The sequence below is a fragment of the Glandiceps talaboti genome, chromosome 12 (genome assembly GCF_964340395.1).
Source record: "Glandiceps talaboti chromosome 12, keGlaTala1.1, whole genome shotgun sequence".
Taxonomy (NCBI): Eukaryota; Metazoa; Hemichordata; class Enteropneusta; family Spengelidae; genus Glandiceps; species Glandiceps talaboti.
In genome coordinates, this window is record NC_135560.1 from 12,091,478 (window position 1) to 12,104,538 (window position 13,061).

Below are 13,061 nucleotides of genomic sequence, written 5' to 3' on the forward strand. Positions count from 1 at the left end.
AGTGAGATGAATAGTTCATTGCAGGATAAAAAACTGAATAAATTCTGTTACTTGGAGGGGGGAGTTGAGCCATTTTAGTTTTCATCCTACAAACAACAGATTTTACTGGATCTGTCTGTACCCCTATATAAAAATAGCTCTCCTCAAATTGAGAACAGGAAGCATTCCAGCTATTGTAAATACGTGATACTAAAATACAGTAAAGTGTTCACAAAAGAACTATATATATTTTCCTCACTGCATACCGGCTTTGTATTCATACCACTACATACTGCTACATACTGATTAGCATTTGATTGTGCTGTCTGACACACTTACAGCTTTTCATATTTGGCCAAGTTAGCTGGGGGGGGGGGGGGGTCTGTGGCCTAACTAAATGAATTAAGTTTGTTATTCTAAATTGAACTGTTGATCTTGCCCCTAAGAGAAAGGGGGTATGTTTCGTCTTCAACATATTTCACACTATCAAGAAATTGACGAATAGAAAGCCGATTGTGTCAAGAAAAATGTATTAAGCAGTTATAATGTCTAGTAGAGAATATGATAGTCTGGATTGTATTTCTAATGTTAATATGAATTAGTAATCTTTATCATAATGAATGGTTCTATCAGTTTTTGTAAACTTGTTTCCCAAGATGATCAGTGACTACCTATCCCCATTGGTTGAGTGATGTTATCTGTAAACAATGTCGTTAACGATTCAAGCTGTTTATTCAATCTGATACTCACGTCAAATCGGGCTTGTTGTAAAGTGCAGCTTTCACCTGTTCTTTGTATTTGGTCGCGTCCCCTACAAATATTTTTCTCATTGGTGTTTCTACCACCCATGGACATATAGTAAGGACACGAATATCGTTATCTTTCACATCTGGTTCGAACTACATGTAAGGGAGAAATTTATCATATTTTTTATGCAAAATATTCACACTATATAAGCTGAAAACTGACACCTTAAATACAACTTACAAACTTATATATTCAAAGCAAGCCATGATCAGCTGAGAAGTGATGTTACATATTGTGTCAGGATATAGTGGAGGGTCTATGGATAAATCATGTGTCACAGTGTTTAAGTTGATGAAGGATCATATCCCATTTCGTTATTAGTGAACAAAATACTACAGTTCATAAAATGTGAAAATAAAGAAGTCACCTTACCGCCACACTTCTGGTAAAGCCTACAACTCCAAACTTACTAGCACAGTAGATTGGAATGCATTCATTCGGAAATAAACCTACAGGGCAAAACATTGAAACCCAGATGTAAACCGAAAGCGTGCCAAAGGGTAAAGGTGCTTTTCACTGCTGTATCTCATTATAATTGCCTGCACATGGTTAGCATGTTCGGTTAACAAGTTTACAGACACTTTCACTCCTGTTAACTGGATTTAACTAATTTATGTTATAAGAATAGGACAACTATCCACCATTCAATAATAAGGAGTATATAAAAATTAAACACATAAAACAAAAACTACTATTTAAAGTAATAGTGTCTTCCCTCTGAGTAATAATGCTTTGTATACAAAATTAGTCAAACGAAAACTCGTAAGTTGGTTACTGATCGCATCTTTCATGAAAGGTAGTTTCCAGACTTTATGAAGATAGGCTTTGTATTAAATCAGAACCACAGTGTGCATCCTAGATAGATAGATAGATTGATAGATAGATGGATGGATGGATGGATGGATGGATGGATGGATGGATGGATAGATAGATAGATAGATAGATAGATAGATAGATAGATAGATAGATAGATAGATAGATAGATAGATAGATAGATAGATAGATAGATAGATAGATAGATAGATGTACTTGAGTCAACTCTTACCAGCAGCTGATGCTGTATTGATGACCACTCCTCCTTTCCCGCCATTTTCGTGCCCATGTGTCTTACAGCTAGGTAAGTCCCATCGATGACTGCAATCTGAAGACAATGCTCCGTTAGTTTCTTACTAAGGCTGCGGTCAGAATTTATGGCGGGGTGGGTACGACAAAATAAGGGGTGCAAAGGAGTGGGCATGAGAATTCTGATGTTCTGAAAGGGGGAACACGAAATATTTTGCTCATGATTTGAACCAAATTGAACCTCAGGCGCGATAGTTTACTGGCTTTGCCACGATGTTAAAGTTCTGAAGCCTATATTCAGTGATGAGGTGGGTGACTACCATGCGAATGTGTTTGTGTACATGGCTTAATCGCTCAACCCCATGAACATTTATGTGTATTTCTATATGTGTCTTACCAGATTTACTGCCAAAGTAATCTCTGCTCGAGCATGTTCATTAAGGATACCAGCATTGTTACAAACCACGTCCAGGTGTCCAAACTGATCCATACACTTCTCAAAGGAAGCTGTCATGAATAAAAAGAGTTGGTAGTCACAGTTGGTTACAATATCTTCCTTAGAGAGTAACTTCAAGCTATACCCCACCCAACATAGTAATGATTGCTGCATGTGACAGTTCATATGTTTAGCTGACTTGATTTGATTTTCTACCTTAATCTCATCTTTACCTTCCAGCTGTTCCTTAGATGTGACGTCACATTTATAGAACTGCACCTTGTCATCTCCATACCTCTCTTTTAAAGTTTTCTCAGTTTCTTGTCCTTTTTCTTCATTGATATCGACGAAAAATACTCCCTGTAAAATGTGATATATAATTTATTTATAACAGTCTGGACTTGCTTGAATGCTTTTGAATTCGGAAAGAAATCCAATAATTGCTGTACCCATCCATTTTTGCTGCCGAAGGAGTTTAGGATTTAGGAGAGACCGGGTATCTATCTGTATGTATGTATGTATGTATGTATGTATGTATGTATGTATGTATGTATGTATGCATGTATGTATGTATGTATGTATGTATGTATGTGTGTGTGTATGTATGTATGTATGTATGTATGTATGTATGTATGTATGTATGTATGTATGTGTGTGTGCATGCATGTATGTATGTATGTATGTATGTATGTATGTATATATGTATGTATGTACGTGATGTGTATGTATGTATGTGTGTATGTATGTATGTATGTATGTATGTATGTATGTATGTATGTATGTACGTACGTATGTATGTCTATACGTGTGTCTGTATGATATGATACAATTAGGCTACATTTTTACAATTCAAACTTCAAATCTCATCTCATTTTGTACACACATTAATTATATTTCCACGTTAAAACCGCCCAGCAAGACTTTAGGTGAATGCCCAGGTTTCCATTCCTAGATTACTTGAAAACAAAATCCGGTTTTATGTAAAACATGGCCGTTGCTATGGTAACACGCATATGTTGGAGAGGAATAGTTCGCATGTGCCGGCTGTTACCAAGGCTATCCCACAAAATAAATAATTTTCATAAATCCTCAACCAAAACACATAAAAATCATTTAACATGATACACGAACCCAACACATAGTATCTGTATTTTATACGAATAACCGTTAATCATAGCAAAATGTGTTCTAACTTAATTTGTACTAATTTTCGGTTCTGTCATCATGGATTTCTGTACTCCTGAGATTCTAATAGGGAATTTAATATATACTTTATTCTGGTTATTTTCTGGTTGTGGCTGAAATCTGGAAGTATACTTGACCTGCTGCGGCACTAGTTTTGCTTTAAGGAGGATTTTTTTCCTTATGGGATGCGTTCCCTTTATATCTGGCATCTTTTGATGGTTTTTTTATTTTATTTTTGCAATCATTACTTGTTTTTGGATCATCTCAGAGATAGATTCAATTTAAATACATGGAAGTTTATGTCACGAGTTCATTTTATATTGCAAAACGAGTGATTAAAAGATAACACTACCTTGGCTCCATGCTGTAAGAACTCCTCAGCCAAACCTCTACCAATACCATCAGCACCACCGGTAATAAATGCAACTTTACCATCCATACTCATGATCATAAACACGGCGATTTTGGAAGCCTAGGTGAACGTATTCAGTATCTGACCAATGTTCACAGTGTTGTAATCTGTGGTGTACCAAGCCCTAAATATATACCATGGTCCCTTGCGGCAGAACATGTTGATGGCAAAATTTATAGCAGGGCGATGGGTAGACCACAGGGCCTTTGAATTGGACATATTTGTTTACAATTGTTTTGTTTTTTTTGTTTAATATTTACTTCTTTTTTTAAATATTTGTTTTTTGATTATTGTTTACTTATTTCTTTATTTAAAAATATATTTTATATGTCATGTAATAAAATAATGATTTGAAAAGCTGGTGTTGAAGAAAACATTAAACAAAAAATAAATTTGTAAAAAAAAAAATATGGCCAATTCCAAGCTCCTGTGGGTAGACTGACACATCAGCCGTTGTGGGCGCGAACCGATGACGTCATTACAGACTATCTATGTGATGGGTGACCGTGATATTTGCAGTATGATTGCGATGCATTACGACATGGATCATTATGTATAATTTAGGGTTCTAAGGCGGAAATGTGGGCTGCAAAAAAAATGAGCTTGCGAAATAGGAAGGGGGGGGCTTGAACATCTCAAAACTCTGTAGCTTTCGGCTGGTGGAGGAGTTACACAAATTTAAGAGTTACTTGTGGGGCGGTTTTTTATTTTTCGATGTACTAACGGGTCTACAAATTTCTTTTTACAACTGTTACAATAATCTCTCATAAGCTCCCCCCCCCCAGCTGTAAATTCTCCCCATTCCCTAACCACACTCATTTCATTGAAAAATTTTCATTTCTTTATACACTAACTTATTCAACGAAGATCTCTTACACATAATTGGATGCCAACCATTGGTTGGTTTGATTATTGAGTGTCAACATTGTAACCGGGGAGGGGGGATACAAATATGTATATACCTGTAACACACTCTGCTTGTACCACATACAGACACAAAATAAACAGTTTCCTGTATCACGGAGACAAGTGCACGACTGATACATTGTTAGTTGATAAATAAAAGAGTTTAATTAACACAATTAATTATTATCATATTCTAAAAAGAAACAGCATTATATAATTAATATACGGTAACACTAGATGTCAAAGTAGGGCACGTTGTGTTTATAGGCTTTGTACTTTTAATAGTGTAAAACACTATTCTAGTAAATCGTTGGCATCAACATGTCACGTAGCGGTCATTCATTGGAAGAAAATCACGTAAGATGAACTTTGAACTCCGTGTTTGAAACTTTACTAAAATCCCAAAATGTTAAGTTTTATGACATTCTTGTGTTACGTCACTCCATTATCGTAACACTTCCACCTTGTTTCCCCAGTATAGCGGCACACCAAAGTAATTTACATTGATGGTGGTGGTATTGGTCTATACTTTTTACCAGCTTCGATATAGTTAGCTGTCCCATTAGCACTACTATCACAAATCAATTCCAAGACGACGGATGTGACTTCACTCACGCTGTGATGGTGAAATAGTAAGATTACATGCATGTGAGTTTTCTACAAGCACTAATTAGTATGAGAGTACAATCCCGTAAATAAGAACGAATCTCGGACATAAAGGCGTGTACATGTCTTTCAAAACATCAACATTAAGAAAATAGGCATTTAATTTCCAAGATGAATACATAGATATGTTGACTTGACTACATACTATTACGCCGTGTTCGTCTCAAAAGTGCAAGGATGTGTAAACTGAACATAACTTTACAGTTTGTGAACCAGGTGAGGTGTTTTCGGGATTTCGTTATGTTTTGTGGTCATAGACAGATGTCTAAAGGGTTGCAATTTGAGGTGACCATAGTGTATTTCGAAAGTCTGTTTTTGCTAACATGCTATCCATATTTGCTTCTTATACTAAATAAAGAAGAATTTAGAATAAAGTATCTCCTATTTTAATCACTATCCATATATTTTAATTCAAAATATTTGTATTGTTATTTCAGCTGCAACTTTAACCAAGTGTGTGACTTCGCTCTCAAATACATTTCATCTTTATATTAATGTAACAGGAAGGTGTATAAAACATTTTCGTCTTTGAAATATTTCACAGTCAAGAAAATGACCAATAAAGCTATGTGTGGTCAAACGGGCAAGATAAATATTTTACAATCTCACATTTTTGTTGTGTAGAGATTCACTAATTGAAATTTCATTTTACATGTTGATGTGGGGTAATGATTTTATTATATATTTATACTGGATGATTCAGACAATATAACTTTTCATAAACTTCAGTGAGATCTATTGGTTTTATCATATGGAATATTTACCTCAAAACTGGCTTGTTGTTACCCTCTAGTAAAGCATTAATCTCTTTCTTGTATTTAGTTGCGTCTCTCCTGAAATCTAAAGCCATGTTTGTGTCTACCATCCATGGACATATAGCAAGAACACGCACTCCATTGTCTTTTACATCTGGTTCAAACTACAAGCAAGACAGAATTGTATCATATTAAATTTATATAATTCATATCAAGCAAAACATTGACATCCTAAATAAAAAATAACAAAACGAAGTATCTATATGAAGTGCACAAGTCGAAAGTGATGTTAAATGTCGAGTTAGGATATTTTTGTAATTAAAGTATGTGTAACGATATAAGTTAATGAATGATATTATAATTCATGGAATATTAAAGCCACCTTACCGCCACACTTCTGGTAAAGCCTACAATTCCATGCTTACTGGCACAGTAAAGTGAAACGTAAGGATTGGGTATCAAACCTACAGGAGAAAATATTCAACTAAACTGAGTACCTCCCAAAAGGAGAAAAGGCTTTGTATTGTGTCCTCACACAGTAGTAAACAAAACTGTAAATGCATTTAACTGTGAAGGAAAGCAGACTAGTGCTCTCACGATAATGAGAATTTTAGATGCAAATTTCATTCAAATCCTTAAAATAAAATATGTAATTGACATATTCCAATGTGAAACGCAGTATTTTTTAATATATCGTGTAGATAGACAGCGAGACAGACCTTTAACATTACCTCCATAACGGTAAGGATGTCTGGGAAAATGTTTCTTTTACACAGGGAAAATTTTTATAGTTTATTATAAACACATGTACGAGATGCATATCTTGTTTGGACTATTAGGGCAAGTACTATTTCTATATATGCAACATTTATTTCACGAAAGGTAGTTAAAAGCCTTTTTGGAAGAGACATTTCTTTTATATCACAACCATACATTTTTTAGATTGTATAACTATCCATTTTTAAGCTATGAAATTCCTATATTTGCTTACGCCTTACCTGTAGATAAAATGTTTATCTATTTTCACCAATAAATAATAATGCAACACTGATTATGTTACATTTCCAGGTGTACATAAATTAACCACTAACCTGCAGCTGATGCTGTATTAATGACGACGCCTCCTTTCCCGCCATTTTTTGTTCCCACGTGTTTTACAGCCAGGTAAGTCCCTTCAATGACAGCAATCTGCAAAAAAAGTGAATTAATAGTATATTTTTGTACGGTAAGAGTAAGTCTTTATGGTAAAGATGCGAATATTAGATATAGGGGTTTAATAGTAAGTGGGAATGGTGACTGACTACTCAATGCTTAAGGTGTCATAAAAGCATGTAATCCGTTCAGTAAACTGTAATATGTATTCCTATAATATGTGTCTTACCAGATTTACTGCCATAATAACCTCTGCCCGCTTATGCTCGTTAAAGATACCAGCATTGTTACAAACCACGTCTAGGTGTCCAAACTGATCCATACACTTCTCAAAGGAAGCTGACAAACAAAAGAATTTGTAATCACGGTTGGTGACAATATGACTTCCTCAGGTCAAGCACACACTCCAACCCTCCCACCCACCCACCCACCCACCCACCACAACCACTACACACATTCACATTTGTTGGAGCAATGCTTCTTCCCTGTCTTCATCAAGTCAATGATTTGAACGATTCACTATAATTAAAACTTTGGCTGATTTGAATTGATTTTCTACATAAAGATCATCTTTACCTTCAAGCCGTTCCTTGGATGTGACGTCACATTTACAGAACTGCACCTTGTCATCTCCATACCTCTCTTTTAAAGTTTTCTCAGTTTCTTGTCCTTTTTCTTCATTGATATCGACGAAAAACACTCCCTGTAAAGTGCGATATGATATATAATTTATTTATAACAGTCTGGACTCTCTTAAAACGTTTTGAATTTGGAAACAAATATAATGATTTTTGTACCATCCATTTTTATCTGCCGAAGAAAGAGTTTAGGAGATACCGGTCATCTGTCTGTCTTTCTATATGTACGTATCTCTGTCTGTCTGTCTGTCTGTCTGTCTGTCTGTCTGTCTGTCTGTCTGTCTGTCTGTCTGTCTGTCTGTCTGTCTGTCTGTCTGTCTGTCTGTCTGTCTGTCCGTCTGTCTGTCTGTCTGTCTGTCTGTCTGTCTGTCTGTCTGTCAGTCGATATATGATATGATATGATATGATATGATATGATATGATATGATATGATATGATATGATGATACAATTAGGTAATATTTTTGCAATTCAAACTTCAAATCTCATCTAATTTTGTACATACATTAATTAGAATGAAATGCACTCCCTATAAATGTGACATGAAATATAACCCAGACCGTTATATAGACATCTATAGTGGTCTGAGATATAACAAATAATTATGACAGTCTGGACTCACTTGATTAGTTAGAATCGATGCAGGTTTTTTTTAGATGTCCACAAACAGGCAAGTAGGCAGACAGACTGACAAGTATAACATAACGTCACCTTACGGAAGGTAACAAGAACGATCTTAAATAATCTCAATATAAGCTTAAGTAAGAGAAGAACACACGTTTGACCTTGTTACAAAGGACTATCTAGTTCTAATAGTCTATTCTTTCCTTATGTACACTGCCTCTTGTCGGTTTAAATTTGGTATAGGCTATTAAAACTTTTAAACAATAAACTACTGATATTTTACCACTAACGTTTACATCGAAGTAATAGTGCTACATTTACGTTAACACTAAATGAAATGCTCAACAATTTTCATTTTTACCTCCCCTAAGGGGAGGTTATGTTATGCTTTTGTCTGTCTGTCTGTCTGCCTGTCTGTCTGGCTGTCTGGCTGTCTGTCTGTCTGGCTGGCTGGCTGGCTGTCTGTGTGTGTGACCGTCTGTCTATGGACACGATATCTCAAAAACTACTGTACTGATTCTAATGAAACTTGCTACACATCTTTCATATGATAAACACAAGAAGTGATTAGATTTTCGTAAACATCCAGTGAAGATTAATTAGTCATTTGCACAATTAATTGCTGATAGTATGTAGGCTATATCTTAAGAATGCAAACTTCAAATTCATTATAATTTGGCAAGTACATTGAGCATCTGTTGTAAAGCTTATTAATGTAGCTTATACCTAATTTGCATAATTAATTGGCTTTGGTAATTAGCATATATCTGAGGAATATAAGTTTCAAATTCAAAATAATTTTGCACATACATCAACAAAGAACACATATCCTATAAAGCCATAATCTGTTGATATATTCTTTAGTTTTAATGATTAATTTGTATTATTTTCGGTAACCAAGCTAAACCTTATACTTCAAATTCAATTTAATTGGTATATACATTAAACATAACAAAATGCATATTTGTTATAATGCTTGTTGATGTAGCTATAGTTTCAACGAGAAATTTGTATAATTAATGATTTTCAGTAATTAAGCTATATCTAATGAATGCACACTTCAAATTCCGCAACATTTGGTACATACGTCTACCATAACAAAGCGCACATGTCCTATACAGCCAGTCGGCCTTGGTTTTAGTGTTAATGAGTAATTAATTATGTACATCTCCACTCAGACTGGTCCTGTTTGTCTTCCACTTCTTGCAGTACTTTTTACCGCGATGTTATCACTATCACATTGTATTTGCATTTTTTTTACTTCTTGTTGTCGTAGGCCTCTGTTATCGATGGTTTTGTTTATTATGCTCACTTTTCGTTCATTTTGTTATTGCTTTTAGACCCAGAATAAGACCTCCTGTGTGAGGTCGAGACGTTGGATATAGTTTAACGTACACAAAAGGACTTGTCATTTCTTTTACTAAACCGAATTACTTATTTTCAATAATTTAATATCTAAAGAATGCATACTTCAAATTCCGCAACAATTTGGTACATAAATCAACCATAGCAAGCACGCATGTCCTATAAAGTATGTTGGCATAGTTTTTATGTTTAAATGATTAATGTGTGTAATTAATTATTTTCGATAATTAAGCTATATCTTAATAAGAATGCATTCCAACAATGTGTGCAGGAGCAAAACCCTGTGATTACCCTTGTGGGAGGCATTCAGTTTGAAATTAAGTAGAGATACAAACAACGATCATACAAATTGTGTCTATTTGTAAGAACTGTTTTGGAGTACAATCATGGTAGATTGACGAGAGTTTTACTAGGAATCGGGTCATCTCGGTTGACCTCTGAGACAAGGTCAAATCATTATGAGTGCAGTGTTTGTCATATCTACCACAGCAATGTCAAATACCGACACTTTCCTGGTATAAACATTCGCTATTTCTAATTAATAAACACATCAAATGAAATGCAACAAATGTGACAATACCATTAGCAGTATCCAATACCTTAAAACCCGTTTCGTGAGTTCATATGTGTTTGGAAGATAACACTTCGTTGGCTTCATGCTGTAAGAACTCTTGATTGACCTCAGAGCTAGAGGCGAGGTCAAATTGTTAAGAAATTATGTACTGATACAAACCACGATGACACCAATTGTGTTTAGTTGTAGATCTTTGTAGGACACTTACTGTGTTTTGGACTGCAATGATAGTTTAAACGTAAACGCATAAAATTAATCAAGTCATCTCGGTTGACGACAGACACAAGCTCACATGTTATGGGAGCAGTGTATGTCAGACACCAGAAACAGAAGTTTTCCTGTAATGGGCCGTTACCAATTACTTCAAGTTCACCAGTAAACCTGAATATTTTAAGATCAAGAGGTTTCTAGAAATGTATGGCTTATGGTGTTTAACGTAAACACATAACATTCATTGCAACAAATATGACAACACATTTAGTTAGTATTTTTTATTACCTTATCAAAACCTGCCTGTTTCGTGAGTTTATTTTACAGTACAAAGTGTGTGCTTGAAAGGTAACACTACCTTTGCTTCATGCTGCAAGAACTCCTCGGCCAAACCTCTACCAATACCATCAGCACCACCGGTAATAAATGCAACTTTACCTTCCAGAGTCATGATCATAAACACGGCGATTGTGAAAGCCCAGGTGAAAGTATGCAATGTCTGACAGATGTTTAGTATTCATTGTGTGGTCAATGGTCACGTGTTGTAATCTGTATTGTAGTGAGCCCTAAATATATATTACCATGATCCTTAGCGGCATAATGGTATAAACAGGCGAAATTTATAGAAGGGTGATGGATGACCATGATCTATGCAGAACATCTATTTACATGCATGTCTAAAATGAGTAAATGGGTTACAGAGATAGACTATTGCGTATTTTTTAAACTTTACTTTCTGTTAAGATGTATACTACTGATGTCACTCAAACATGTTAGTTTAATGTCCAAGTAAGTCGAGAATGGATATCGCAAGACTTAGTATGTATGATGTTTACCCAGACTTGTCGAGTCGTTCGTCTAACATAGAGGGATAGCGTATCACTCAGTAAAATGGTACACCTGATGCCATATATTTGGCCAAGTTATCAATGACAACATTTCTGAATCAGCGAATTTCCTCTGTGCCGGCACAAGCAAGGAAAAGGCTTTATCTTTTGCTTGTCCGTGCTTGTAGCGTGCGTAATTTACGTCTGTCCAATATGGCCATGTGTTGTGATATCAAATAAAACAATTTTCAGTCACATTCGCATTCTTAGAAGTCATGTTTTCATTGGTTATTTTAAATAACACGGCTGTTTCTTAAGATCATTATTTGTATAGTCAAAATCAATGATTGTATTCATAAATTTCATTTTGCTATTCATTATGGCTTATTCATGGGGTTACTCGTACTTTTTATGTTCGTCAAATATTTACTGGTATTCGTCAAACGTCCATTTCTATTCTAATTTTCAATATTGTTATTGATGAATTATATTTGTATTATTCGTCAACCTCTTTTCATAATGGACAAATGTTATATCTATTTGCCATAACCTTCATGTCTACATACTACGATCCTGTGTCGGTTGTACAAGAACTCTTCGTCTGCGTGAGATACGCATGCGTATTGCCATTCAAGTGAAATATAGTTCTGTATGTCAAACTTTCAATTTGTGTGCGTAAACTTCAATTTATATTCAACTTGCAACTGCTGACGAAAATCACGTGGTGTAGTAGCCCGGTCGTTGTCATTCGAGCGTTTTAGCACTATAAACACGTCTGCTTCAGCATGGTTTCTGTGTACGGAATGAGAGCTAAAGAGGGCTAGTCACCGTGCCTCTATTAGGAATTGGACTTTTTCAAGTTGCTGGGCTTTTTTTCATTCTTTATTCCAAAATTAGATAATATATTTTTTTTAAAGACAACTGTGTTCCTTTTGTTTGACATGATAACTCGAGTGAGTGATTGCGAAACAGCGAGCCGTAAATGCGTAAGTCTTGGATGACCATTATGTAACTGAAAAACATTTTTTTTAAAGAACGGGAGGACAATTTCCTAACAAATTCAAAACATTTGAAGACTACGAAATTTAAAAAAAAAAAACCTCACAAACATAGCGATCAACTCAAAGCTATGAACTTTATGGATGAGTAGCGTAAACAACGGAACTTTGTAATGAAACTTACCGAGACATTGAAGTCTAGTTATTATAGTAACTGGTGCAACCAAAATCACGTGATTCTTAACACTGATAAACCTAAAGCTATGTTAATTCCACCCAAAAAACATTCTTGGACTACTCTACGCATGACAGCTTTTCCCCTCTTTGAATAATATTCCCATTTCACTTTCCAATATGGAAAAATCTCTAGGTCTCTTTATAGATTCAGCTCAATCCTGGATCAACCATTGTGACTATATTTGTAAAAGGATTTCAACTAATATTGCTGCACTGCGCTATATGTCTA

At 35.1% G+C, this 13,061-nt stretch overlaps 2 protein-coding genes across 2 annotated transcripts; both read right to left on the reverse strand.

Moving 5' to 3' along the window:
* Window positions 1–725: 725 nt before the first annotated feature.
* Window positions 726–3,919, reverse strand: LOC144442933 (15-hydroxyprostaglandin dehydrogenase [NAD(+)]-like). The gene is given in 7 exon segments (XM_078132306.1): window positions 726–878; window positions 1,159–1,235; window positions 1,832–1,879; window positions 1,882–1,927; window positions 2,246–2,355; window positions 2,518–2,644; window positions 3,822–3,919. Coding segments are annotated over 7 exon segments (654 nt in total). The 5' UTR covers window positions 3,915–3,919.
* A 1,366-nt stretch (window positions 3,920–5,285) lies between these two features.
* LOC144442934 (15-hydroxyprostaglandin dehydrogenase [NAD(+)]-like) lies at window positions 5,286–11,263 on the reverse strand. Its single transcript, XM_078132307.1, has 7 exons — window positions 11,129–11,263; window positions 7,937–8,063; window positions 7,590–7,699; window positions 7,300–7,396; window positions 6,596–6,672; window positions 6,218–6,372; window positions 5,286–5,403 (listed from the first exon to the last, which is right to left on the reverse strand). The coding sequence occupies exons 1-7, from the start codon at window positions 11,225–11,227 to the stop codon at window positions 5,286–5,288; spliced, it is 783 nt and encodes a 260-aa protein (XP_077988433.1). The 5' UTR covers window positions 11,228–11,263.
* Window positions 11,264–13,061: the final 1,798 nt, after the last annotated feature.